This window comes from Nerophis ophidion, linkage group LG23, assembly GCF_033978795.1.
Source record: "Nerophis ophidion isolate RoL-2023_Sa linkage group LG23, RoL_Noph_v1.0, whole genome shotgun sequence".
Lineage (NCBI taxonomy): Eukaryota > Metazoa > Chordata > Actinopteri > Syngnathiformes > Syngnathidae > Nerophis > Nerophis ophidion.
The window spans coordinates 2,964,661-2,990,598 of NC_084633.1; the positions used below are offsets into that span (position 1 = coordinate 2,964,661).

The 25,938-nt window shown below is 37.8% G+C and overlaps 2 protein-coding genes and 1 long non-coding RNA gene across 5 annotated transcripts in view; all 3 read left to right on the forward strand.

Moving 5' to 3' along the window:
• Positions 1-18,261, forward strand: part of aldh3b1 (aldehyde dehydrogenase 3 family, member B1) — a 29,926-nt gene extending 11,665 nt beyond the window's left edge. For both annotated transcript variants that reach the window (XM_061885409.1, XM_061885410.1), the window contains 6 exons: positions 3,419-3,504; positions 5,583-5,664; positions 6,134-6,526; positions 12,578-12,744; positions 12,818-12,917; positions 17,481-18,261. In XM_061885409.1, coding sequence (XP_061741393.1) covers positions 3,419-3,504; positions 5,583-5,664; positions 6,134-6,526; positions 12,578-12,744; positions 12,818-12,917; positions 17,481-17,668 — 1,016 coding nt within the window. In that variant the 3' untranslated portion in view covers positions 17,669-18,261. The remainder of the gene's footprint in view (positions 1-3,418; positions 3,505-5,582; positions 5,665-6,133; positions 6,527-12,577; positions 12,745-12,817; positions 12,918-17,480) is intronic.
• A 580-nt stretch (positions 18,262-18,841) lies between these two features.
• On the forward strand, positions 18,842-19,638 carry LOC133541537 (uncharacterized). The gene is made up of 2 exons (XR_009803907.1): positions 18,842-18,927; positions 19,061-19,638. It is a non-coding gene; the product is annotated as an uncharacterized LOC133541537 (long non-coding RNA).
• A 50-nt stretch (positions 19,639-19,688) lies between these two features.
• The window catches only part of carm1 (coactivator-associated arginine methyltransferase 1), an 87,662-nt gene continuing 81,412 nt past the window's right edge, over positions 19,689-25,938 (forward strand). Inside the window, exons 1-2 of one of the 2 annotated variants that reach the window (XM_061884992.1) lie at positions 19,689-19,843; positions 23,101-23,184. The gene's annotated coding sequence lies outside the window, so the exon portion shown is untranslated. The remainder of the gene's footprint in view (positions 19,844-23,100; positions 23,185-25,938) is intronic. The other variant, XM_061884991.1, reaches the window with a different exon arrangement.

Consider the following 25,938-nt stretch of genomic DNA (forward strand, 5'->3'; position numbering starts at 1 on the left):
TATGTTGTTCCAAAACCTGAATGTACCTTTCAGCATTAATGGTGCCTTCACAGATGTGTAAGTTACCCATGCCTTGGGCACTAATATACCCCCATACCATCCCAGATGCTGGCTTTTGAACTTTGCGTCGATAACAGTCTGGATGGTTCGCTTCCCTTTTGGTCCGGATGACACAATGGCGAATATTTCCAAAAACAATTGGAAAAAAAATTTAAATGTGGACTCGTCAGACCACAGAACACTTTTCCACTTTGCATCAGTCCATCTTAGATGATCTCGGGCCCAGAGAAGCCGGCGGCGTTTCTGGATGTTTTTGATAAATGGCTTTCGATTTGCATAGTAGAGCTTTAATTTGCACTTACAGATGTAGCAACAAACTGTATTAAGTGACAGTGGTTTTCTGAAGTGTTCCTGAGCCCATGTGGTGATATCCTTTAGAGATTGATGTTGGTTTTTGGTACAGTGCCATCTGAGGGATCAAAGGTCACGGTCATTCAATGTTGGTTTCCGGCCATGCCGCTTACGTGGTGGGATTTCTCCAGATTCTCTGAACCTTTGGATGGTATTATGGACCGTAGATGTTGAAATCCCTAATTTTCTTGCAATTGCACTTTGAGAAACGTTGTTCTTAAACTGTTTGACTCTTTGCTCACGCAGTTGTGGACAAAGGGGTGTACCTCGCCCCATCTTTTCTTATGAAAGACTGAGCATTTTTTGGGAAGCTGTTTTTATACCCAATCATGGCACCCACCTGTTCCCAATTAGCCTGCACACCTGTGGGATGTTCCAAATAAGTGTTTGATGAGCATTCCTCAACTTTATCAGTATTATTGCTACCTATCCCAACTTCTTTGTCACGTGTTGCTTGCATCAAATTCGAAAGTTAATGATTTGCACAAAAAAAAAAGTTTATCAGTTTGAACATCAAATATGTTGTCTTTGTAGCATATTCAACTGAATATGGGTTGAAAATGATTTGCAAATCATTGTATTCCATTTATATTTACATCTAACACAATCTTTCTGTGTGGAGTTTGCATGTTCTCCCCGTGAATGCGTGGGTTCCCTCCGGGTACTCCGGCTTCCTCCCACTTCCAAAGACATGCACCTGGGGATAGGTTGATTGACAACACTAAATTGGCCCTAGTGTGTGAATTTGAGTGTGAATGTTGTCTGTCTATCTGTGTTGGCCCTGCGATGAGGTGGCGACTTGTCCAGGCTGTACCCCGCCTTCCGCCCGATTGTAGCTGAGATAGGCGCCAGCGCCCCCCGCGACCCCAAAAGGGAATAAGCGGTAGAAAATGGATGGACAATTTCCCAACTCATTTGGAAACTGGGTTTGTAGAATTGTACATTACATTTCCAATAATGGTGATGTTAGTAAATTATCTACTAAAAACAACTACGGTAAATATTCTATGGTACACTACATGGGACATCTAAGTGTCAGAAGGACAGCCAAAAGATGTTGGTAGATGAGAATAAAAAACTAAAGATAAAGTGGAGAAAATGCAACCAATTGCAGGAAATGTAGTCTTGATTTGCAAAATTTTCTTTTGGGGCATGCGTGACAGCACTCCGTGCTGATAGAAATGTTCCCCCTTTTTTGTCAGTTTTTCTCAAAGGGTGCTCACATGCCTGGGTCTGGTAGGATACAGTTGCCTGAGTTGGTTTATATTACTTCAAGGGAGCGTTAGGGTTGTGTTTTTCTGCTGTAACTGACTCTGCTAAAAGTGTTTAGCAAGGTTACATATATATAAGCTAGGTTATCATAACGTCAGCTTACTACATATCAGTCAAGCGTGACGAGGCACTGCTTGCCAAATGAGGAAACTTATTGAGGGTTTTGTTTATGTCACAAACTAGTTATGGAGAAACTATTGAGGCAAACTGCTCGGTTTAGTAATTGCCGTGTCAGCTCGACAGTCTTCGACTTCATTCAGCTGTAGTTGCTGGGTCGGCGTGACTCAAATTCGTGAGTAGCTCAGTTGGGTGGTAAGGATCCAGCTTCTGCCATCCTAGTGACGGTTGTCATGTCCTTGAGCAAGACACTTCACCATCTTTATTCCCAGTGCCACCACACAGGTGTAGGAATGTGTTGTGGCAGGACTACCTTGTTCTTGTTCCTGTTCTTGGGTAAATAAAGTATTTTTAAAAAGGGATTGTGGAGCATTACATTAAAATGAGTGAAAGCATCTTCTACTGGATATGTAACACAAGGACATAATTTCTAATAAACACACCATATTACCTGCATTTTTAAAGGCCTGCTGAAATTAGATTTTCTTATTTAAACGGGGAGAGCAGGTCGATTCTATGTGTCATACTTGATCATTTCGCGATATTGCCATATTTTTGCTGAAAGGATTTAGTAGAGAACAACCACGATAAAGTTTGCAACTTTCGGTGATAAGAGAGATGCCCTGCCTCCCCCGGAAGTCGCAGACGATGTGGGGGCTCCTCACATCCTCATATTGTTTTTAATGGGAGCCTCCAACAAAAAGTGCTATTCGGACCGAGAAAATGACAATTTCCCCATTAATTTGAGCGAGGATGAAAGATTTGTGTTTGAGGATATTGATAGCGACAGACTAGAAAAAAAAAAAACATAAAAAAATATAAGTTAAAAAAAAAAACGCGATTGCATCGGGACGGATTCCGATGTTTTTAGAGACATTTACTAGGATAATTCTGGGAAATCCCTTATCTTTCTATTGTGTTGCTAGTGTTTTAGTGAGTTTAATAGTACCTGATAGTCGGAGGTGTACGTCCACGGGTGTCTTGACGCCAATGTCTCAGGGGAGTCGACGACAGCTTTATGGACGGCACAAGCTCAGCTTTTCTCCGGTAAGAAGCGACTTTTTACCACAATTTTTTCACCGAAAATTGCTGGTTGACATTCCGGCATCATTCATTCCACGCTCTGATCCATAGTAAAGCTTCACCTCCAGGAATTTTAAACAAGGAATCACCGTGTGTTTGTGTGGCTAAAGGCTAAAGCTTCCCAACTCCATCTTTCTACTGTGACTTCTCCAATATTAATTGAACATATTGCAAAAGATTCAGCAACACAGATCTCCAAAATACTGTGTAATTATGCCGTTAAAGCAGACAACTTTTAGCTGTGTGTGTGCAGCACTCATATTTCCTAACAGCCCGTGACGTCTTGCGTACACATCATTACACAACGTTTTCAAGACGAAACTCCTGGGAAATTTAAAATTGTAATTTAGTAAACTAAAAAGGTCGTATTGGCATGTGTTGCAATGTTAATATTTCACCATTGATATATAAACTATCAGACTGCGTGCTGGGTAGTAGTGGGTTTCAGTAGGCCTTTAAATGAAAATATAACTGTTGCTGTAAATGTTATTTTTTATTCAACAGTCCTTTGTCTTTACTGTATGTATCCAATCAGGAAACTGTGTGATCATCAAACCCTCTGAGGTCAGTGCTGCCGCAGACGAGCTGATCGCAGACCTTATTCCTAAATACCTGTCACAGGTAAGGACATTTTTTAAGGTGCAGGGATGACTTGACAGTGGTGTTGTGTTGTTCGACCAGTACATGGTGGTGTACTTGAGCTGAGGGGTTTCCTATGATCCTCTCAAGTTGTAACAACTACCCAGAGAGTAATTACCCCAACATGATCAACAGCTTGTTATTGTTATTAAAGAACAATTCTAAACATTTGCTGTGCAAAAAGACAACCTAATTTCCCAGTAAAATGTTTCTGCCGATAACCACACACAGCAACTGGTAGTAAGTCGGTTTCATATACCTTGTGTTATGAGCATTTGTGCTAACTTTCAGTGCTGAAAATAATTTAATTGTGCTCCTGACACTTTAGGAAGCTCTCCACTACAATGACACGCAATATCACTCACTGTATTTTGATGCCAAAATATCATAAATACCTTAGTTTAATGCTCTAAGAGTTTCCCCCAGATTGCTAAAATACTTGTGGTGGTGGGCGCGTCATTGTGATGTCATGGTATAATTTCTGTAATCTGCCATGATGCATATATTTTCTTTGAAAAGGCAAAAAAAAAAAAAAAAAGCAAATTTTTAGAACAAATATTTTATTAAATGGAATGAACATATATTGTTGATATTACATTGTTTTGCTGTATTTTTTCAAATGTTGCTTCTTTTTGTACAATGTACTTTGACATTTTTTCAAGTGTCTAAAGACTTTTAGGGACTTTTCTTTAGTAAAAAGGACTAACAACAAAACTAGCATATTTTTCGGGTGTTGATGGAACTGTACTGTGTTTAGAGACTATTCACTTCTTCCTCTCGATGTCTGCTACAAACAGTGAGCTCTCTACAGTCCCAAAACAATAAACAACAGTAAACTTGGGACTGCTGCAAGCCTTTCTCCTTAAAATAGCGCCACCTTCCTTTTGATAATTGCACATCTTGTAGATGGCTCTCCACGAGAATATCTCGGGTATATTAAAGTCATCATCACAGACATGTTGCCTCCGCTGCAGACAATCCCATGCATATTGACTGTCATCTCAACATCCAGTTTTGGCAGTGCGGTTCCAGTGGTCAAAGTGTTTTTTCGGCGGCCAAATTTCCAAATATAGGCTATATATATATATATATATATATATATATATATCCATTCATATTGTAACTGTGTTAATGTTCATGTGTTATTGATGTCTATTTTCCGATAATCATTAACACACTGTTCCTGGAAGGCGATTGGCAGAGAACGAGGAAGTGTTGGTGTGATAGAAGAAGCACGAAGGCGGACATGTGTGCACAGGAGTGAATACGTGTTGCAATTGGGCCGGTTGTTAGTTTAAGATTAGGAATAAAAGATAAAAAGAGCATGAGAATTTTTCTGGAGGCTAACATACATTATACTACTTAGATTTTTTTTTTCATGTTAAAGAAAAACTCATTTGTAAGGTATGGTGGCTTTTATTTTGTCCTGGCGAGTGGCCACAATGTTTTTAGTTTTTTTTAGCCTTTATGTAACCAAGTAAAATCAGTTGTATTAGGAGAAACCCTGGCTTTGCAGTTTTGCATCTCTAAAAACGGCAACCACAGTAATAAACATCCTGGTAAATATTACTTCTCAAAGTGTCAATCAAAACTAAGCATCATTGTTTTCAGACTGTTGCTCTCTGTTCCTTTTGCGCACACTGAGCTGTGAAAAAAAAGCTTTTGTATTTGCAGCTTGTTGTGCTTGGAACATGTTACAAAGAGACTGGAAGCTGACTGAATGTTAATCCTTAAATGCTTTTAAATCTATACTGAAAGAATTTGAAGCAGCCTCGGTTATCTGTAACTTTTTTACTTGATGGCCATCCTGTCATTTTAATGTGTAATGTGAATGTAATTTTATGTGTAACTTTGCTGCCTCTTGGCCAGGACTCTCTTGAAAAAGAGGTTTTTAATTTCAATGGATTTTTTCCTGGTTAAATAAAAGTAAAATTAAAAAAGAATTATAATAAAATGTGTAATCTTAGAATTTGCCTCAATGTTTTTTGCACAGGTGGGATTAAATGTGTTGTGGCTTAAACATTTGTTGACAATAAATTCAAAAATGTTTCATTTCACAGGACTGTTATGCGGTGGTTCGTGGTGGAGCAGAAGAGACCAAGGCTCTTCTCCAGAATCGCTTTGACCATATCTTCTATACCGGTAAAATAATCTGTTGGAATCCTAAAAATAGATATACAGGCCCCCAGACACGTTTTTTTCTCAAAATGTGGCCCCCGAGTCAAAATAATTGCCCAGGCCTGGTCTATGGCCATCACAAAGTCAGAACACTGGATGCTACTACCGAAAAATATATACAAATACATTTTCAGATGAAACTGTCTTGCGAGCCTAATTCCAAATTCATAATTCACTAGATAGTAAAAGTTGATGTAAACCTTTCAACTATTCAACATTACAATTGTCAAATGCTTACTATTGTGTGTGTGTATACAGACAATTGTAAGCATTTGACAATATATAATAACCATATGTGGTCAGACATGGGCATTACATGTTTTAAGTACCTTTTAAAAGTGGCATTAGAAAGCACTAACTTAGATTTTCTAATACCTGCAAAACACTTTTTTTTTTAAAGTTCACAATGGTAATGACTCTTCTCTTGTTTCAGGTTCTCAGGCTGTGGCCCGCATTATCCTACAGCAAGCCTCAGTCCACTTGACCCCAGTTACATTAGAGCTTGGTGGCAAGTGCCCGTGCTTGATTTTTGGACGAGTCGATATTGCGGCCGCTGCCCGCCGCTTAGCATGGGCCAAGTTTTTCAACGCGGGACAGAGCTGTGTTGCACCAGACTATGTACTGTGCTCTCAGGCGACATGTGATGCCCTTCTCCCAGCTTTGCGTGAAACCCTGAAGGATTTTTATGGAAACACGCCTCAAACATCTCCCGACTTTTCTCGCATTGTGTCACAGCGACACTGGACTCGTCTGACCGAACTACTGAAGAAGTCCAGCGCCAAGGTCGTCGTGGGAGGAGAAAGCGACCAGAAGGACAAATATATTGGTGAATAAGTCTAATTTTAATAACCTAGTTACTTGTATTTACAAAGATCTAAACAGTGCATTGTTTTTATGGTAGATGTATTATAATAAATAAAAGTTTGTATATGTAGAGGGAAATAGGTATGTAATCTCCAACCATGACTACGTGCTAGATGCCGAAACCTTTGTTAGCAAGCGCATATGTCAGACATTGCTTGTAGTTGTCCCAAACGTTGCACCCATCTCAGGAGGGATTTTGGTGAGAGAAACCACCTCCATGTTGACAGTAGGGATGATGTTGTTGGGCTCTTTCAGGAATTCCTTCCTCCAAATACATTAGGTCAAGTTGATGCAAAAGAGCTCAATTTTGCGTCACATATTTTCGAGCCTTCTCTGCATCATACAGGTTTTTATTGCCAAACTTTATATGGGCCTATACATGTCTTCTTCAATGCAGGATCTTCAGCCATTACAAGCAAAGGGTATTATTGATGGATTTTTTTTGTCCCAACTATGAGATCATTCCCGCCTTTGTAAATTTTCTGCTGATCCGTCACCTTTTTCCCCTCACCAAGTGTCTACAATAGTCTTGTAATCCATTCCTGACTTGTACACGTACTGAGATAGGCGCCAGCGCCCCCCGCGACCCCAAAAGGGAATAAGCGGTAGAAAATGGATGGATGGATGTACGTCTACAGTGCAGTCTCTGAGGTCCCTTGACAGCTCTTTGGTCTTACCCATGGTGTTTTGAGATTTGAATGGAAGGGTTGTTTATGTAACTGTTGTCTTTTATCCCCAAAATGAGTTGAAAATAGGAGTGCTTTCCTGAAGGAACATGTGAATTTAGTGTGCGTCTTGACCACTTAACCGGTCTGTAGGTGTCAGAATTCTTACTGCCGGGTAGGAGATCAAAGACCTATTCCCCTAAATCAAACCATACTTTTTTTCTGAATTTTCTGGATTATTATATTTGTCTCCTTCTGTTACAATGAATCTACCATAAACTATTGGACTGTTGGAAAAGGTTTTGTTCAAGTCAAGAAAAATGAGCTGACAAAATGCAGTAAAGTGGCAATGTCATTTACTCTTAGGTTGTGCGTGTCTTGAGACTTCTAAATTATTCAAGTCTTTCTGTGACAATATGTAGCATTTCATCTTAAGGGTTTTTTTTAATGAATAATGAGGTGGTGTCACTTGAAATTAATGTTCCATCTTTTTTAGGAGTTATTTTTTAGTTCCTATGCCAGCTGTTGGGAGTTATTGCACTGGTGTTTTGTGTTGACGAAATTTCAGCACCCACAAAAACGAATGCAGTTGCCGAGTCTAATAGAATACAAAAACAAAAAGCAGAACAAGGAAACAAAAATCAGCTATAACAGACCACAGCAGGAAGAATAAGACTAGGACAAAGCAAAAGTGTTTTTTATGAAAAGCAAAAAAAAAATGGGTCAAGGAGGCTGTGGAAATCATGAAATGAAGGGCCAACCCCATCAACATGAATGAGGGGGCATACGTGCTTTCAAACACCTTGGACGCTGTCCTTCATCGGCGACGCCGGGTCAGGGAACTTTATTTTGAAAGTTTTTTGACTGTCACACCAAAAACTTTGTCCAAAAACAAATATATTGCACCTAAAAAATATATTTTTTTGGCTTGGCGCAGTGGGAGAGTGGCCCTGCGCGACCCGAGGGTCCCTGGTTCAATCCCCACCTAGTACCAACCTCGCCACGTCCGTTGTGTCCTGAGCAAGACACTTCACCCTTGCTCCTGATGGGTGCTGGTTAGCGCCTTGCATGGCAGCTCCCTCCATCAGTGTGTGAATGTGTGTGTGTGAATGGGTAAATGTGGAAGTAGTGTCAAAGCGCTTTGAGTACCTTGAAGGTAGAAAAGCACTATACAAGTACAACCCATTTATCATTTATTTATCATTTATATATATATATATATATATATATATATATATATATATATATACATATATTAGTGGTGTGGGAAAAAATCTAATCGTATATGTTGTGCGATTCAGAATCGATTCTCATTTTTTAAAAATCTAATTTTTTTATTTTTTTTATTTTTTTATCAATCCAACAAAACAATACACAGCAATACCATAACAATGCGAACCAATTCCAAAACCAAACCTGACCCAGCAACACTCAGAACTGTAATAAACAGAGCAATTGAGGAGACACAAACACGACACAGAACAAACCAAAAGTAGTGAAACAAAAATGAATATTATCAACAACAGTATCAGTTTAGCAGTGATTAAAAATCCCTCATTGACATTATCATTAGACATTTATAAAAATAAAAAAAAAGAACAATAGTGTAGGTGGCTTACACTTGCATCACATCTCATAAGCTTGACAACACACTGTGTCCAATGTTTTCACACGGATAAAATAAGTCATATTTTTGGTTCGTTTAATAGTTAAAACTAATTTACGTTATTGCAATCAGTTGATAAAACATTGTCCTTTACAATTATAAAAGCTTTTAAAAAAAAATCTACTATTCTGCTAGCATGTCAGTAGACTGGGGTAGATCCTGTTGAAATCCTATGTATTGAATGAACAGAGAATCGTTTTGAATCGGAAAAATGTCGTTTTTGAATCGAGAATCGAGTTGAATCGAAAAAATCTATTTATAATCGAGTCGCGACCCCAAAAATCGATATTGAATCGAATCGTGGGACACCCAAAGATTCGCAGCCCTGATATATATATATATATATATATATATATATATATATATATATATATATATATATATTGTCCAAAGTGGTTCAACAATGCTCTGAGGACATGCCTTTTGTGTCTACTACAAATCTTGTAAACGTTAGCCTTTATAATTATTTCAGTGATAATTTGGTTTATTTTATATTATAAAATATGTAAAAGCATTTTCATGTTGATCAATCAATCTATTCACACTCACCCCTCAAAAGAGCACATATGAGCAGAATTACATTTGATTAACACATCTAATTAATCAGTGTAATGTAAAATAGCTATGCCTTTTAATGATATTTTTCAAGTCAAAATTGATACGACAATGTAATGATTGAGCATCTACAAAAACAAAAGAAAAATAAATGCATGTACAGTAAGACACTTGAGTTTTTCTTTATTGACAAAGCTTTATTTGCACGTCGGATCAAAATCAATTTCTAATATTTGACTTCACTTCACCACTAACATGTTCCAAAGCTCTTTCCAATGTAGAAAGAAGCAAACTCAGAACTTCTCCAATGTAAGAACCATCAATGATGCACCCCTCCCTTCCCTTTTCAGTTACCATCAGGCAATGGACATGGCTTTGGGACACTTTTTTTTGGTACAGTTATTGTTGCGGGAACCATGGCCCACAATTCAGCCAGGAAGTTAATTGATATGAAGTATGTCTATGAATGTTCTCATTCATCCAGGTCATTGTATTCTCAGTGATGTGAAGTAGTAATCAAAGTTTAGGCTGTGGTTACATTCAACTTTGGGCAGGACTGCCGCTGCGCCAATTCCCAACTTTTTAATCAGCATATAGATCGATCCCTTGTTATACTTTAAAGTCCTGCATCAGACCATCTGGATTAGCAAGGACAGATGCCTTTGTGCATGTAGTCGGTAGAGTATGTCTTGCCTGGAGAAAATTGCCTTATGTTACAGCGGCCTGTAAAAGGGATCATCAATGTGGACTTTTCCTGGTTTAGCAGACCAATGCAACCTTGCCTTACTCTGTACAGAAACTTGTTTACACTTTTCCATCCATGTCATTGACAATCTCCCCTTAGTTTTGCACTTTAATTTCGCTGGCCCCAAAAACATAATTTCTGGGAAAGTCAGGGCAGGCCATAAGGATTGACTTAATGAAGGATTTCTCATTTCTACAGCTTTGTTGTTGTTAAGCGAGGCATCTGTTGCTCTCCCTGATGTCATCATTGGAATTTATTTAGTTAACACGTTTTATGTAGGCAGCACGGTGGAACGGTGGCCTTTGTATTGCCTCACAATACGAATGATGACAGCATTCATTGGAGAGATGCCATAATTGTTATCATTTTTAAGAACAAGAATGACAAGGTTGTCTCTGACAACAGCAGGGGCATTTCACCTGAATTCTCAATTCAGGTCATCAGGTTTTTGTCTACCGAGTATACATTCCAGGTTTTTGCTCCAGCCAGTGTTGTGGCTTACTCTGTAAATCCCTACATTATGTGGTGTAGGGTTTTGAGTGTTATTGTTGGGTTATTCCTTACATTGACGTAATCTCTGTCAATGACTCTTTCCTGCTTTTTCCAATCAAAAGGGGCAAAATGGTCCAAGGTTACGAGCAAGACAAAGAGTGATCCAGTATACTTTGTCACTCGCCCAGACGTGGGACATGGGTGCTCACCTGTGAGGCCTGGCCAGGCCAGTTGTATTACCACTATTGAGGACAGTGCTTTGGTGGTTGTCAGGGGCATGGGTGAATCTGGATACATGGGGCCTCATTTATAGAACGGTGTATGGATTCTACAAAACAAATACATTAGAGAAATGCTTACATATTGTCAGATACAGTATGTGTTGGTATGTATTTTATAGTGTTTTTCCATGTGAGTATGAGCTTTATTTTGTGGCGACACCATCAGGTGTTGTCCTCTTTGTGTGAGGTCTACGCATGGTCGAAAGAATGCAACCGAATCAAAACCTTTACTGCATAGAATATTTCTATGAATACCAACGTTCGCGGTGAAATTAACTTGTGCACGTATCTTCCTTCTGACGTGACTTTTTTGAAAGCCGGTTGAAGAACGTGTAAGCTTTAACAAGTTAATCGCTCGCTTAATAATTATTTCATGTTAGGCTTTTACACATTTGTTAAATCAAAGCTAGGTAACTTTTTTTGGCCAGACTGTGTATAACAGACCTGGGAAAATTAAGGGCCGGGGGCCACATGCGGCCCGTTAAGCTTTTCAATCTGGCCCGCAGGACATTCCCCTCAATTTGTTTTCGATATTTAAGAAAAAATAATTAAATTTTTTTTTTTTTTTTTTATATATTGCTGTGTTTGTTGCATTTAGTTGCGTTTCGCTTGATTGTAAAATATTTGGATGGAGAGGGGGTGTGGCGTTCATGTGTTGTCAATATTCAGTGTTTTATCGTTCATAGTTAATATTGTAAATCCCACATTATTTATTTTCATGTACATTCTGGGTGTCTCATTCAGTAAAAAAATGTAAAATTCCAGTCCGTTTTTTAAGGCGGTCTGTCGTAATGTTTTAGGATTCAATCAGACATTATGAGGTATTGTATTAGTGTTCCTAACAATCAGATATATTTTTTTAGATCTTTGAAATTGAAACTGTAACTGCCATTATGATGTGTAGTGATGTTTTCAAATTACCGTAAGTTTTGAACTGGGGCGGTATAGCTCGGTTGCTAGAGTGTTGCAGATTCGATTCCCGCTTCCGCCATCCTAGTCACTGCCGTTGTGTCCTTGGGCAAGACACTTTACCCACCTGCTCCCAGTGCCACCCACACTGATTTAAATGTAACTTAGATATTGGGTTTCACTGTGTAAAGCGCTTTGAGTCACTAGAGAAAAGTGATATATAAATATAATTCTCTTCACTTCACAACTATACAAAGTATCTCAATGGTTGGAATCTGCGATTTTTTTGGATGATATGTTGTCAATATTCAGTGTTTCATCGTTCATAGTTGATATATTAAATCCCACATTCTTTATTTTCATGTGTATTCTGGATGTCTCATCCAGTAATTTTTTTTTTTTTTTAAGCAGTCTGTCATAACTTTTTTAGCATTCAATCAGATATTGTGAGGTTTTTTATTAGTGTTCCTAAAAATAGATATACCGGCCTCCAGACATGTTTTTTTCTCTAAATTTGGCCCCTCTAGTCAAAATAATTGCCCAAGCCTGGTGTAGAAGTACCTGAGTATGCTTCTTCGTACGTCAAATTTTTTTCAGGCGCAAAAATAGTATCAGGAAAACAAAGACACGTAAACAATCCAATTTCATCAAGGTCCTTGCACCTTTGTGTGCCCTAATAATGTGTATAATTTTTTCTCAGCTCCTACAGTGTTGGTGGATGTGGCTGCAGATGACGTGCTGATGGAAGAAGAAATTTTCGGCCCCATTCTTCCTATTGTTACCGTTGAGTCTCTGGAGAAAGCCATTGACTTTGTCAATCGCATGGAGAAGCCATTGGCCCTCTACGTTTTCTCTGATGAAAACTCTGTAAGACAAAACTTCAGTCTCGACTTTTGTCTTTGTTTTTACTCCCTTTTTGTGGTGATGTTCCTCCTTAAAGGTTGCAACGACAGTGCTGGAGAAAACCAGCAGTGGAGGGTTCTGCTCAAATGATGGGATTATCCACATGTCGCTGCCAGGACTGCCTTTTGGCGGAGTGGGTAAGTGTACAAAAACTGCTATTGTATGTATTTATATTGGATTACGATGGTCCTGGGTTCGATCCTGCGCTCGGGATCTTTCTGTGTGGGGTTTGCATGTTCTCCCTGTGACTGCGTGGGTTCCCTCCAGGTACTCCGGCTTCCTCCCACCTCCAAAGACATGCACGTGGGGATAGGTTGATTGGCAACACTAAATTGTCCCTCATATATGAATGTGAGTGTGAATGTTGTCTGTCTATCTGTGTTGGCCCTGCGATGAGATGGCGAGTTGTCCAGGGTGTACTCCGCCTCCCGCCCGATTGTAGCTGAGATAGGCTCCAGCAAAACCTACGACCCCGAAAGGGACAAGCGATACAAATTGGATGGATGATGGATATTATTATTAACTGCTAAGTCACATAATGAAAATAAAGACAATGAGTCAAACTCAGACCATCTGCCAATAGGTTTGGTTGTTAATTTTGACAATGAGTTTATTGATCAAATCTTGTTTAATGTCATTTTAATTCACTGGATGAAAATGTTACAAGTGCTGTCAAGTGATTAATTAATTATGATTTGTAATAATTCGGAGTGTAACGGCGATGACCAAGAAGAACGCGGAGTTGGAATATAATTACAACACTTTATGTACATATTTATATACATATTTATATAATATTTACATAATTATATAATATGTAACTACAAGCTCCATTCACAGACAGAGTCCCATTGCTTTTATGAGCGGTCGAGCAAGGTCAAAAGCCCAAAAAATTAAAAAAAATTAAAAAATGTTTTTTTTTTTTTTTTTTTTTTCATTTTTATTTGTGGCGGCCGTAATTATTTCGTGGCGGGCTGCCACAAATAAATGAATGTGTGGGAAACCCTGCGGTGGAAAGAGGAGGTATGGTCAGTCTATTGTAGCCCAGTCGCTGCTAGCATGCCGTGTGTTGCGCCTCAGTGTGCATTGTTTACACAACGTGCGGTACGCTATTTAATATGTCCGTGTGGAAACTCGTTCGGTAAACCTCCAAACCGAACCGAAACTCCCGTACCGAAACGGTTCAATACAAATACACGTACCATTACACCCCTGGTAATAATTAATCTAACCTCTTTTATTCTCATTTAAAATGTTGAAAAAAGCTATCAATTTGAGGTATTTTCATTTAGATTAATTACATCATTATAGAGTTTAATATATAAACAAAAATGGGGCTTTATAAAGGCATTTATTGTTTCTTTAATAGATGCGGTCGTTTCTTTTACTAAAAAAAAAACAACATCTGCTCCAAATAAAGTGCTAAAGTTAGCACTCCAAAAATCAGTAAGGACCCTTTTCTCAGCAATTCCTATTGATTGTTGAACTTGTTGCTTCTCCTTTGCTTATATCATATAAAATAATATATAATATAAACTCAATTTAAAAAAAAGACCCATCAATCAGTGCTAGTACACGTTACCAATAGTGGTTTAAGACAACAAACAAAAGTCTGTATTGTAACAATTAGAAGTTACACTTGGCGTCCATCCATCCATTTTCTACCACTCGTCCCTTTCTGGGTCGCTGAGGGATACAGGAGCCTATCCCAGCTTCACTCAAGCGGAAGGCCGGCTACACCCTGGACAATTCGCCCCGTCATCGCAGGGCCAACACAGATTGACAGACAACCATTTATGGAAGGAAACGTTTGCTTTTGATTGGCTTTTCCGACCGTCACTCAGAGCTGTCTTGTACATGTCCATGAATTTGCAACATTACCCCATATTTAAAACCTTATTTAATGACAGAACATACATTTTGTTCCCTACGAGTTTTGGCTTCATTTAGTCCAGCAACATATACGCACAAGCAATTAAAACATTTGTCGTTATTTGTGGTACATTATATTGTATTAATTTTCAAACACAATGTCTGTTTTAAAAGTTAGTTTTTTCCTTTTACGTCTTAAAATTGTTGTTGGGGTTAGGGTAAGCACAGATTAAATTGATTTTTATTTAGCGTAATTTTGCTACTCTTCCCGTAAACTTTAGATTTTTTTTTTAGATTACTGTAAAAAAAAAAAAACGCTAATACAATGCGTATTGATCGAGTCGGGCTGCTCTCGTATGTTTTAGTCGGTGTCGGTTGCTTCCATTGACATTCGAGAACACTTTGAAGTAAAATAGCACGAGAGGGTATGGATGGCAATTTGTTTTGAAATAGCGTGAGAGGGTATGGATGGCAATTTGTTTTGAAATAACACATGCGTGTTTTGTGTGAGCACACCAACGCAGTTTAGCCATGAATTAGGTTCATCCGTGCGGGAGCGTTTTCAGGTTTCGTGGAACCAGCGGGTAGGTGTCTAGCAAGCGGCGAAGCATGCAGACAGAGGAATTGTTTTGGGGGGTTTTCAAAATCTGTTTTTGTAGCTTTAAGTTATGTTGCTAACAAACAAACAAACCCCGGCACAAACATAACTTCTGCGGCGGAGGTAACAAAGCACACCACGTACTGTACGTCTCGAGTGTTCCAAGATAAAACAGACTGAGGCGCACCGTGCCGAGGGAAAGCACCTGCTGCACACCGAGCTACCCGCAAAAGATGACGTGCAGTGTTTACATTTTTAAAAGTTAAAATGCGAGTTAACTTTTTCTGAGAAACTGCATTTTCATAACTGATAGAAAAAATGTCCACAGTCGAGGACACTGCTTCTCTGAAAGTAAAAGTTGATAAACTCTGTGAATATTCCCACACAATTATTTGCACTTAAAATACTGCTTTGTAGTAATATATATGATTAGAACATTTTAGCATAATGTTTGTGTTCGAATACAGTAAGTGTGTTTATCTTAAACACTCCTGTAATATGTATGTATGTATGTATGTATGTATATGTGTATATATATGTATATATACATAGATATGTGTATATATACATATATGTGTATATATGTATATTTATATGTATATATGTGTATATATAGGTGTATATATATGTGTATATATATCTATCCATATATGTGTATATATGCATATATATATGTGTATATATATGTATGTATATATGTGTATATATACATATATATATGTATATATGTATGTATATATATGTTTACATTTATGTATATATGTATGTATATACATACATACATATGATCAGAACATTTTAGTATAATGTTTGTGTTCAAATACAATAAGTGTGTTTATCTTTAACATTCCTGACATTTTTAATCTTTTTTTCCATTTTTGACATATATATAAAGTACAGGCCAAAAGTTTGGACACGCCTCCTCATTCAACGCGTTTTCTATATTTTCATGACTATTGTAGATTGTCACTGAAGGCATCAAAACTATGAATGAACATGTGGAGTTATGTACTTAACAAAAAAAGATGAAATAACTAAAAAAACATGTTGTGACGGACTTCCTGCCATCACCACGTGAGTTACAAGGACCTTCGACGCACGACCCCTTGTAGCAGGGTTCACATACATTTATTTCTTCAGTACATGACGTCGTCGTGTCCCAATCGGACGCGCCACTTTCTAGCGCGCCCTTGGCTGCTTGTCTTTGCGCACCTTTCGGTGGCCGGGTGTTGCGTCTTCCGCAAGGGGCTGATGTCTCTTCCTGGTCTCTCGTCGCTGGTGTCGTTGCCGTGGTTTCCTCCTCCGTCCTCCTCGCGATCGTGCCCCCTTCGCCTCTCTTATGGTCTAGCAGCAGATGTAGAGATTGTGAGCAGGTGTGTGTCTTACGCACCTGACTCAGATTGCTGCTCTCGTGCCGCTCCTGCGTGCGTCACGCCTCTCCTCGCCGCCGCATGCACCGCCTCTTGGCTTCCATCATGGTCAGGAACGCTTCTCTCAGCCCGCTGTCGGCCCGTCGGCTGCATCTCTCCACACATGTCTTCAATTCTAGTTTCTTCAAAATAACCACCCTTTGCTCTGATTACTGCTTTGCACACTTGGCATTCTCTCGACGAGCTTCTTGAAAGTGTTTTCACTTCACAGGTGCCATAGTTTTGATGCCTTTAGTGATAATCTACAATGTAAATACATAAATGATTCGAACATTTTATCATGTTTGTGTTCAAATATAGTAAGGGGTGTTTATCCTAAACATTCCTGCCACTTTATTTCACACATTTTTAAGTCTTTTTTTTTTTCACATATACAGGTACCACGATTTAGTACTATGGCTTTAATATTGTGATATTGTACCGTGAAATTTGATGCCGTTACATTCCTAGAAAAACCCAAAAAGCAGCTACTGTTTGTGAAAACATTTTACAATCCAAAGCCAAATTTTTGTCGCCGATGTCAACACAACAAATGCAGGCGGATCTCAACATTTTAATTTAAACGCCAAATGAGGATAAGAAGATATTTTTTTTCCATCAGCATTTCGTTATCCATTTTAGGAAATTGTATAATATGACTATTTAAAAAGCTCATCTTGTTTAGCTTTTTCTACAACTTTTGAGTTTATCAACTGTCCTGCCTGTGTAAGTGGACTGCAGTGATTTGAAATGTATTGGTGGTAATAGGGCAGGCTAACATGTGCTGTTCAGGTGACATCAACTCATGATTCCACCTTCAGGGGCCAGTGGCTGGGGATCCTATCACGGCCGCTGGGGCTTTGAGGCCTTCAGCCACAGGCGGGCCTGCATGATGCGTGGCTGGGCTTTGGAACGACTCAATGGCCTGCGCTACCCGCCGTACCAAGATGATAAATTGAGCTGGCTGCGCTGGACCGCCTCACCCAAGAAATTTTGCTCACTTATGTGACAACAGAGAGTGAATAATGATAATAGGCAACTGGACTTTTGTCTTAAATCTGGGATCAAAACATTTTAAAGTGTTTGTGGGTACCGCCTAACTTACTGATTACCACGTGATGTTTTTTAATTTTAAAATCATAAGAAAATCTGTGTCTGGCACATTTTTATGTCATATGGACTTACTTTTTAATGCAACTTTTATTGTGTATATAATATTCTGCAGAGAATGTATGGACTCCAAATTATTATGTAATGTCCCTGAGTTCCTGCGTTTCATTTTGCTTTAGCAATCAATACGCATTAACCAGCTTTTAAAAAAAATAAATAAAAAAAAAGCCTTTATTATAACCTAAGACTAACTTCTGACATCTCTGCAAATAATTATCATTTAATTTGGATGTTAATGAGGATTCAATGCACATTTGTTTTAAGGATACTTTGTAATTAGTCTTTCATTTCCCTTCATGTCATTTACTGTAGAGGAGATTCAGAAAATATTGGTTTATTTTAAATGGAAAGTTTAGTTATACAGAAATTGCACGACCATTGCCAGTGTGTAAACAATCTATCTGCAATCAATAAAATCATTGGTGTTTTTCACATTTTTGTCCCCTTGCTCTGGTTCTCAATCTTTTTTTAAAGGCCTACTGAAACCCACTACTACCGACCACGCAGTCTGATAGTTTATATATCAATGATGAAATATTAACATTGCAACACATGCCAATACGGCCGGTTTAGTTTACTAAATTGCAATTTTAAATTTCCCGCGAAGTATCCTGTTGAAAACGTCGTGGAATGATGTCGCGTGCTTGTGACGTTATTGGTTGTAGCGGACATGTTCTCCCAGCACCGATCACGGCTATAAGGAGTCTGTTTTTAGCACATAATTACACAGTATTCTGGACTACTGTGTTGCTGAATCTTTTGCAATTAGTTCAATTAATTATAGGGGGCTACAAAGAAGAAAGATGTTGGTGGAAAGCGGTGTATTGCGGCCGCCTTTAGCAACACAAACACAGCCGGTGTTTCTTTGTTTGTTGTGAAGCCTTAATATGGAACAGAGCGGTCAAGCGAACATGTTTCTCTACCACATGTCAACCGGCAGGTTTCGGTGAGAAAATTGTGGTAATAAGTCTGCTCTTACCGTAAACATGAGCGGAGCTTGTGTCCTCCTGCAGCTGTGAGAGGCAGCTGCGACTTTCTTGGTTCCTCCATGGCTTCCCTCAGAGACACTGGCGGTTACCACACCCCGCCGATTTTCAGGTATGACTTTATAATCTCACCAAAACACTACTAACACAATAAGCATTTAAGGGATTTTCCAGAATTATCCTAGTAAATGTGTCTAATAACATCTGAATCGCTCCCACTGCCCTTGTCTTTTTTTTTCTTCTAGTCCTTCACTCTCACTATCTTCATCCACGAATCTTTCAAATTAATGGGGAAATCGTCGCTTTCTCGGTCCGAATCGCTCTCGCTGCTGGTGGCCATGATTGTAAACAATGTGAGGATGTGCAGAGCCCTACAACCCGTGACGTCACTTGCACATCGTCTGCTACTTCCCGTACAGGCAATGCTTTTTTATTAGCAACCAAAAGTTGCGATGGATGTTCTCTACTAAATCTTTTCAGCAAAAATATGGCAATATCACGAAAATGTTCAAGTATGACACATAGAATGGACCTGCTATCCCCGTTTAAATAAGAAAATCTCACTTCAGTAGGCCTTTTAAGTGAGAATACCCCAGTGGAATATTTTTTTCTGACCGTGCGTGCGTGCGTGCGTGCGTGTGTGTGTGTGTGTGATCTGGCAATGCTTACTTATTTGGGACGTCGCTCTGTTTAGAAATTTACTTTAGGGGACCTTTGACGTTATGGGGACATAAAAAACAGGTCCCCTGAAGGGAAACCTTTTTTAACAATAATCAGATCCATTCTGAAGATGCCTAAGTGATTTTTAAGCTCTTTTTTTTTTTCTCTGTATAAAACATGTTTTCTGGTTAGTTTGAGTGTGAGACATTTGCACAGCAGCGCCCCTCATAGGTCTGTAGCTGGTACTGCACTCATCCCTTCACTGATTACCAATCGACTACACCTGGTCCCCAAACTGAAGGAGGTTCCTCTGCAGTGCAGGACATGTCGGCTGACGGAACACGAAAAAAAGCCTTCAAACCCAAAAGGTGAGCACATATTTTTTTATAAATGGAGGTTATTGACTATCATTTGTGCAAGAGCAATCAATGTGTTTATAACCAGGTTCAGGGACGTGCACATGATTACAGAGGGGCAGGGGCTCAAAGTCAGAAAAGGGCAGGAAGTTTTTTTTTTTGGTCCTTTACACAATATGGAAAGTAATGTAAAATTAAATTTGCTAATAGGAAGCTAACTACTTAGCTATGTGTCCTTTGTAGGTAAAAGTGATTGCCATTTCTTTTGTGTCAACAAATTATTGTCAATGAGTTAATTCACATTGTCATAGGCTTGGAAGACATGAAAAGCAACAAAACACTGGTTTATTATTAGGCTATTTATTGTCAAAGATAAGCACTTTAATATTGAACATTGAACAGTGCATCATGAACTTTGAAAATAAATAAAACAAATAAATACCCAAATGAAAAAATCTTCAATGTGAAAATCTGTCCTTCTTCCTTTAACTTGATGAAAACACCAAGTTGTAACTTGTGGTCTTTCTCACTTAATGCTCAGACTAAACAACTGAAACGCAATACAACTTTATATCTAAACCTCTACTGTGAGAGAAATATGATCCACCGTAAACAGAGTGAATTTTATTTTGAAAATGAACCCGGTGTTTTATTTTGTATTTTGTACACTACTTCCTGTCCCGCACGATCCGCTCTGCTCTGTGTGGAATTGATGTGCCGTGATCAATTGATGCGCCGTGCTCCGACGTCCGGCAAAAACAGAAGCTGACACATTGAATAATAGAATAATACAGCGTTTTTCTGAAATATTACCCATATTAGATGCTAAATACGTGGACGGTGACTAGACCATAACTCACAGGTTCAAGTTGCTCCACTGTCACGTCTCCTCAGGCCGCAGTTGGCTCTCTCTCCTCTCTCTCACTCACTCACTCGCCCTCTCGCTCTCTCTCTCTCTCTGTCAGAAGCTGCAGGCTCAAACAACCCGGTATTACAAGAAAACGTGGAGTTTTTGTACTGCAGTTTTTTTTTTGTTTTTTTACATCCCTAACAGGAATTTATTAATGTTGTTTAAAGAAAAAAAAAAACAACAAAAAAAAACACACACAGGCAGAGGGCACTTTTTAAGACGAGGCAAAAAAGGGCAGGGGCTCAAGCACCCATAGGGCCCTATGTGTGCACGTGCCAGACCAGGTTATTAAATATGGCCTATTGTAAGCATGACACTGAATGTTTTTTTTACATTGAACCCAAAGAAGATGTGACCTTTCCAACCACTAAGGATAAAAAAATCCCGCCCCCCAACAAACTGACACAACTTAAAAAAAAAAAAAAAGGATGGCTCATCAGGACATCATGCAGTGACACGTTCTTCCAAAGGTACACTATATACTGTAAGCTGGCATGTGCACACATAGGGCCCGATGGGTGCTTGAGCCCCTGCCCTTTTTTGCCTCTTCTTAAAAAGTGCCCTCTGCCTGTGGGTGTTTATTTTCTTCTTTTCTTTAAACATGAATAAATTCCTGTTAAGGATGTAAAAAAACAAAACAAAACAAAAAAACGGCGGTACAAAAACTCAACGTTTTCTTGTAATACCGGGTTGTTTGAGCCTGCCGCTTCCGACAGAGAGAGAGAGAGGGCGAGTGAGTGAGAGAGAGAGAGAGAGGAGAGAGAGCCAACTGCGGCCTGAGGAGACGTGACAGTGGAGCAACTTGACTTCTGAGTTATGGTCTGGTCGCCATCCACTTATTCAGCATCTAATATGGGTAATATTGTAGAAAAACGCTGTATTATTCTATTATTCAATGTATCAGCTTCTGTTTTTGCCGGACGTCGGAGCATAGCTCATCAATTGAGCACGGCACATCAAATCCGCGCAGAGCAGATCGTGCGGGACAGGAAGTAGTGTACAAAATACAAAATAAAATACTGGGTTAATTTTCTAAATAAAAATCACTGTGTTTACTGCGGATCACATTTTTCTCACAGTAGAGGTTTAAATATAAAGTTGTATTGGGTTTCAGTTGTTTAGTCTGAGCATTAAGTGAGAAAGACCATAAGTTACAACTTGATGGTGTTTTCATCAAGTTAAGGGAAGGGCAGATTTTCACATTGAAGTTTTTTCCATTTGGGTATTTATTTATTTATTTTTTCAAAGTTCATGTTGCACTGTTCAATGTTCAATATTAAAGTGCTTATCTTTAACAATAAATAGCCTAATAATAAACCAGTGTTTTGTTGCTTTTCATGTCTTCCAAGCCTATGACAATGTGAATTAACTCATTCTGACAATAATTTGTTGACACAAAAGAAATGGCAATCACTTTTACCTACAAAGGACACACAGCTAAGTAGTTAGCTTCCTATTAGCAAATTTAATTTTACATTAATTTCCATATTGTGTAAAGGACCAAAAAAAAAAAAATGTCCTGCCCTTTTCTGACTTTGAGCCCCTGCCCCTCTATAATCATGTGCACGTCCTTGACTGTACATAAACTGTTTTTTTAGTCAAGTTTTATCAGTCTTTGTTTTCTCACAAATAATGCAAATGTATATGTATGCTTTATTCTCTGTGGGAAAAAAGACATTATAGCAGTGGTTCTTAACCTTGTTGGAGGTACCTAACCCCACCAGTTTCATATACGCATTCACCGAACCCTTCTTTAGTGAAAAATAAAATGTTTTTTCTCGATTTCATCTTAATTTATAAATATTAATCATGAAATGATATTATTATATTGAAGAAATACTACTAAAGATATATATTACAAACAAAGTTACAGGAATGTACACATGATCCTATGTTTACATCTCATTGTGCAACATGTGAATGTTTTAGTGGCAACTAAATGCGATATCTGAAAGGAGTACAAATTATTTCCAAGGCAGGAACCCCACCTAATGGAAATGACTGCTGTCATTTGATTACATTTCACTTGTTATTTAGTCAGGTTTGGGACAGGTGCGCTGCTGGTGTGGCCACAGTGCACGTGCACGTCTGACGTCGCTCACGTGTGCTCCACTGAATACTCAAGGAGTTTTTACCTTTGCTCACGCATATGGTAAATAAGCGGGAACGTTGTTTGGGGGTATCCATAATACGTCGATAGGGAGAAATTTTTATTTACACGATGGCTGAGGATCCACCGAACCCCTAGGGTTCGATCAAACCCAGGCTAAGAACCACTGCATTATAGCAAACAAATGTGTAACTTAATTTCTTAATCTTCTTTTATTTTCATACACATATTTTGTATGGTCACTTGCAGGTGAAGCTGCCCAGAAAAGGCGACCCTGGACACAGAAAGAGGTGAAGGCTGTCGAGAAGCACAGGAAGCCATTCATCCCTTCTGGTATTGTACCAGGAAAGAGTGACTTTTTAAAATGTTTGAGGGCCGAACCGGAAGCTCTCCAAAACCGGGAATGGCAAGCATTGAAGTTCTATTCAGTAAACCCATGATAAATTCATAAAAGAACCATATGTTAATGATGTTGATATACTAACATCATGTGTTTTATTCTGGAGATACTTAGCATTATTAACAACAAAACTTGTGAATTTGGACTCATGTTATTAATTACAAAAAAAAAAGTTAGTAGGGCATATGTATAAATTCAGCATATTTCTGTGCTGCCATATAATGTGCCCCCCGTTTTATTTTGTAGATCAGTGGTTCTCAACCTTTTTTCAGTGATGTACCCCCTGTGAAATTTTTTTAAATTCAAGTACCCCCTAATCAGAGCAAAGCCTTTTTGTTTGAAAAAAATAGATAAAGAAGTAAAATACAGCACTATGTCATCAGTTTCTGATTTATTAAATTGTATTACAGTGCAAAATATTGCTCATTTGTAGTGGTCTTTGTTGAACTATTTGGAAAAAAAGATATAAAAAAAACAAAAACTTGTTGAAAATAAACAAGTGATTCAATAATAAAGATTTTTACACATATAAGTAATCATCAACTTAAAGTGCCCTTTTTGGGGATTGTAATAGAGATCCATCTGGATTCATGAACTTCATTCTAAAAATTTATTCACAAAAAAATTAATCTTTAACATCAATATTTATGGAACATGTCCACAAAAAATCTGTCCGTCAACACTGAATATTGCATTGTTGCATTTCTTTTCACAGTTTATGAACTTACATTCATATCTCGTTGAAGTATTATTCAATAAATATATTCATAAAGGATTTTTGAATTGTTGCTATTTTTAGAATATTGAAAAAAAAAATCTCACGTACCCCTTGGCATACCTTCAAGTACCCCCAGGGGTACGCGTACCCCCATTTGAGAACCATTGCTGTAGATACTTGGCACCATCCACAACAAAACTTGGGAATTTGGACTCATGTTATTAATTACTAACAAAGTTAGTAGGGCATACATATCATTTCAGCATATTTCTGTGCTGCCATAAAATGTGCCCCCGCCCCCTCTTGTTTTATTCTGTAGATACTTTGCATCATCCACAACAAAACTTGTGAATTTGGACTCCTGTTATTACTATAATGTTAGTAGGGCATACATATCATTTCAGCATATTTCCGTGCTGCCATATAATGTGCCCCCCTTTTATTCTGTAGTTACTTTGCATAATCAACAACAAAACTTGTGAATTTGGACTCAATTTATTAATTTATTATAAAGTTAGTATAGAAAACGTGCTGTATAAATAAATTGGATTGGATAGGGCATACATACATATATCAGCATATTTCTGTGCTGCCGTATAATGGCAAGCATTAAAGTTATTCTATTCAGTAGACCCAAAATAAATTCATAAAAGAACCACATGTTGATATACTAAAATCACGTGTTCTATTCTGGAGATACTTAGCATCATCAACAACTAAACTTGTGAATTTGGACTCATGTTACCACAAAAAAAAGTTAGTAGGGCATGCATATCATTTCAGCATATTTCTGTGCTGCATTATAATGTGCCCCCTGTTTTATTCTGTAGATACTTAGCACCATCCACAACAAAACTTGGGAATTTGGACTCATGTTATTAATTACTAACAAAGTTAGTAGGGCATACATATTATTTCAGCATATTTCTGTGCTGCCATAAAATGTGCCCCCACCCCTTTTGTTTTATTCTGTAGATCAGGGGTCACCAACCTTCTTGAAACCAAGAGCTACTTATTGGGTACTGATTAATGCGAAGGGCTACCAGTTTGATACACAAATAAATTGCCAGAAATAGCCAATTTGCTCAATTTACCTAAATTTAAATAAATCTATATATATCAAAAAATGGGTATTTCTGTCTGTCATTCCGTCGTACATTTTTTTTTCTTTTACGGAAAGTTTTTTGTAGAGCATAAATGATTAAATACTCAATTGAACGGTTTAAAAGAGGAGAAAACACACAAAAAAAAGAAAATTAAATTTTGAAACATAGTTTATCTTCAATTTCGACTCTTTAAAATTCAAAATTCAACCGAAAAAATGAAGAGAAAAACTAGCTAATTCGAGTCTTTTTGATAAAATTTAAAAAATAATTTATGGAACATTAAGTTTTCCTGATTAAAATTCATTTTACAATTTCGATGACATGTTTTAATTAGGTTAAAACCCAATCTGCACTTTGTTAGAATATACAAGAAATTGGACCAAGGTATATTCCTAACAGACAAATCATTATTTATTTTAAATATTCCAGAACAAAAATTTTAAAAGAAATTCAAAAGACTTTGAAATAAGATTTGGATTTGATTCTACAGATTTGCCAGAATATTTTTTTTTAATTTTAATCATAAGTTTGAAGAAATGTTTCACAAATATTATTTGTTAAAAAAACAGAAGCTAAAATGAAGGATTAAGTGAAAATTTATTTATTATTCTTTAAAATAAAAACAAATCATTTACTTGAAGATTGATTTAAATTGTCGGAAAAAAAGAGGAAGGAATTTAAAAGGTAAAAAGGTATATGTGTTTAAAAATCCTAAAATCATTTTTAAGGTTGTATTTTTTCTCTAAAATTGTCTTTCTGAAAGTTATAAGAAGAAAAGTAAAAAAATAAATGAATTTATTCAAACAAGTGAAGAGCAAGTCTTTAAAATATTCTATTTGGGTTTTGTCTCTCTTGGGATTAAA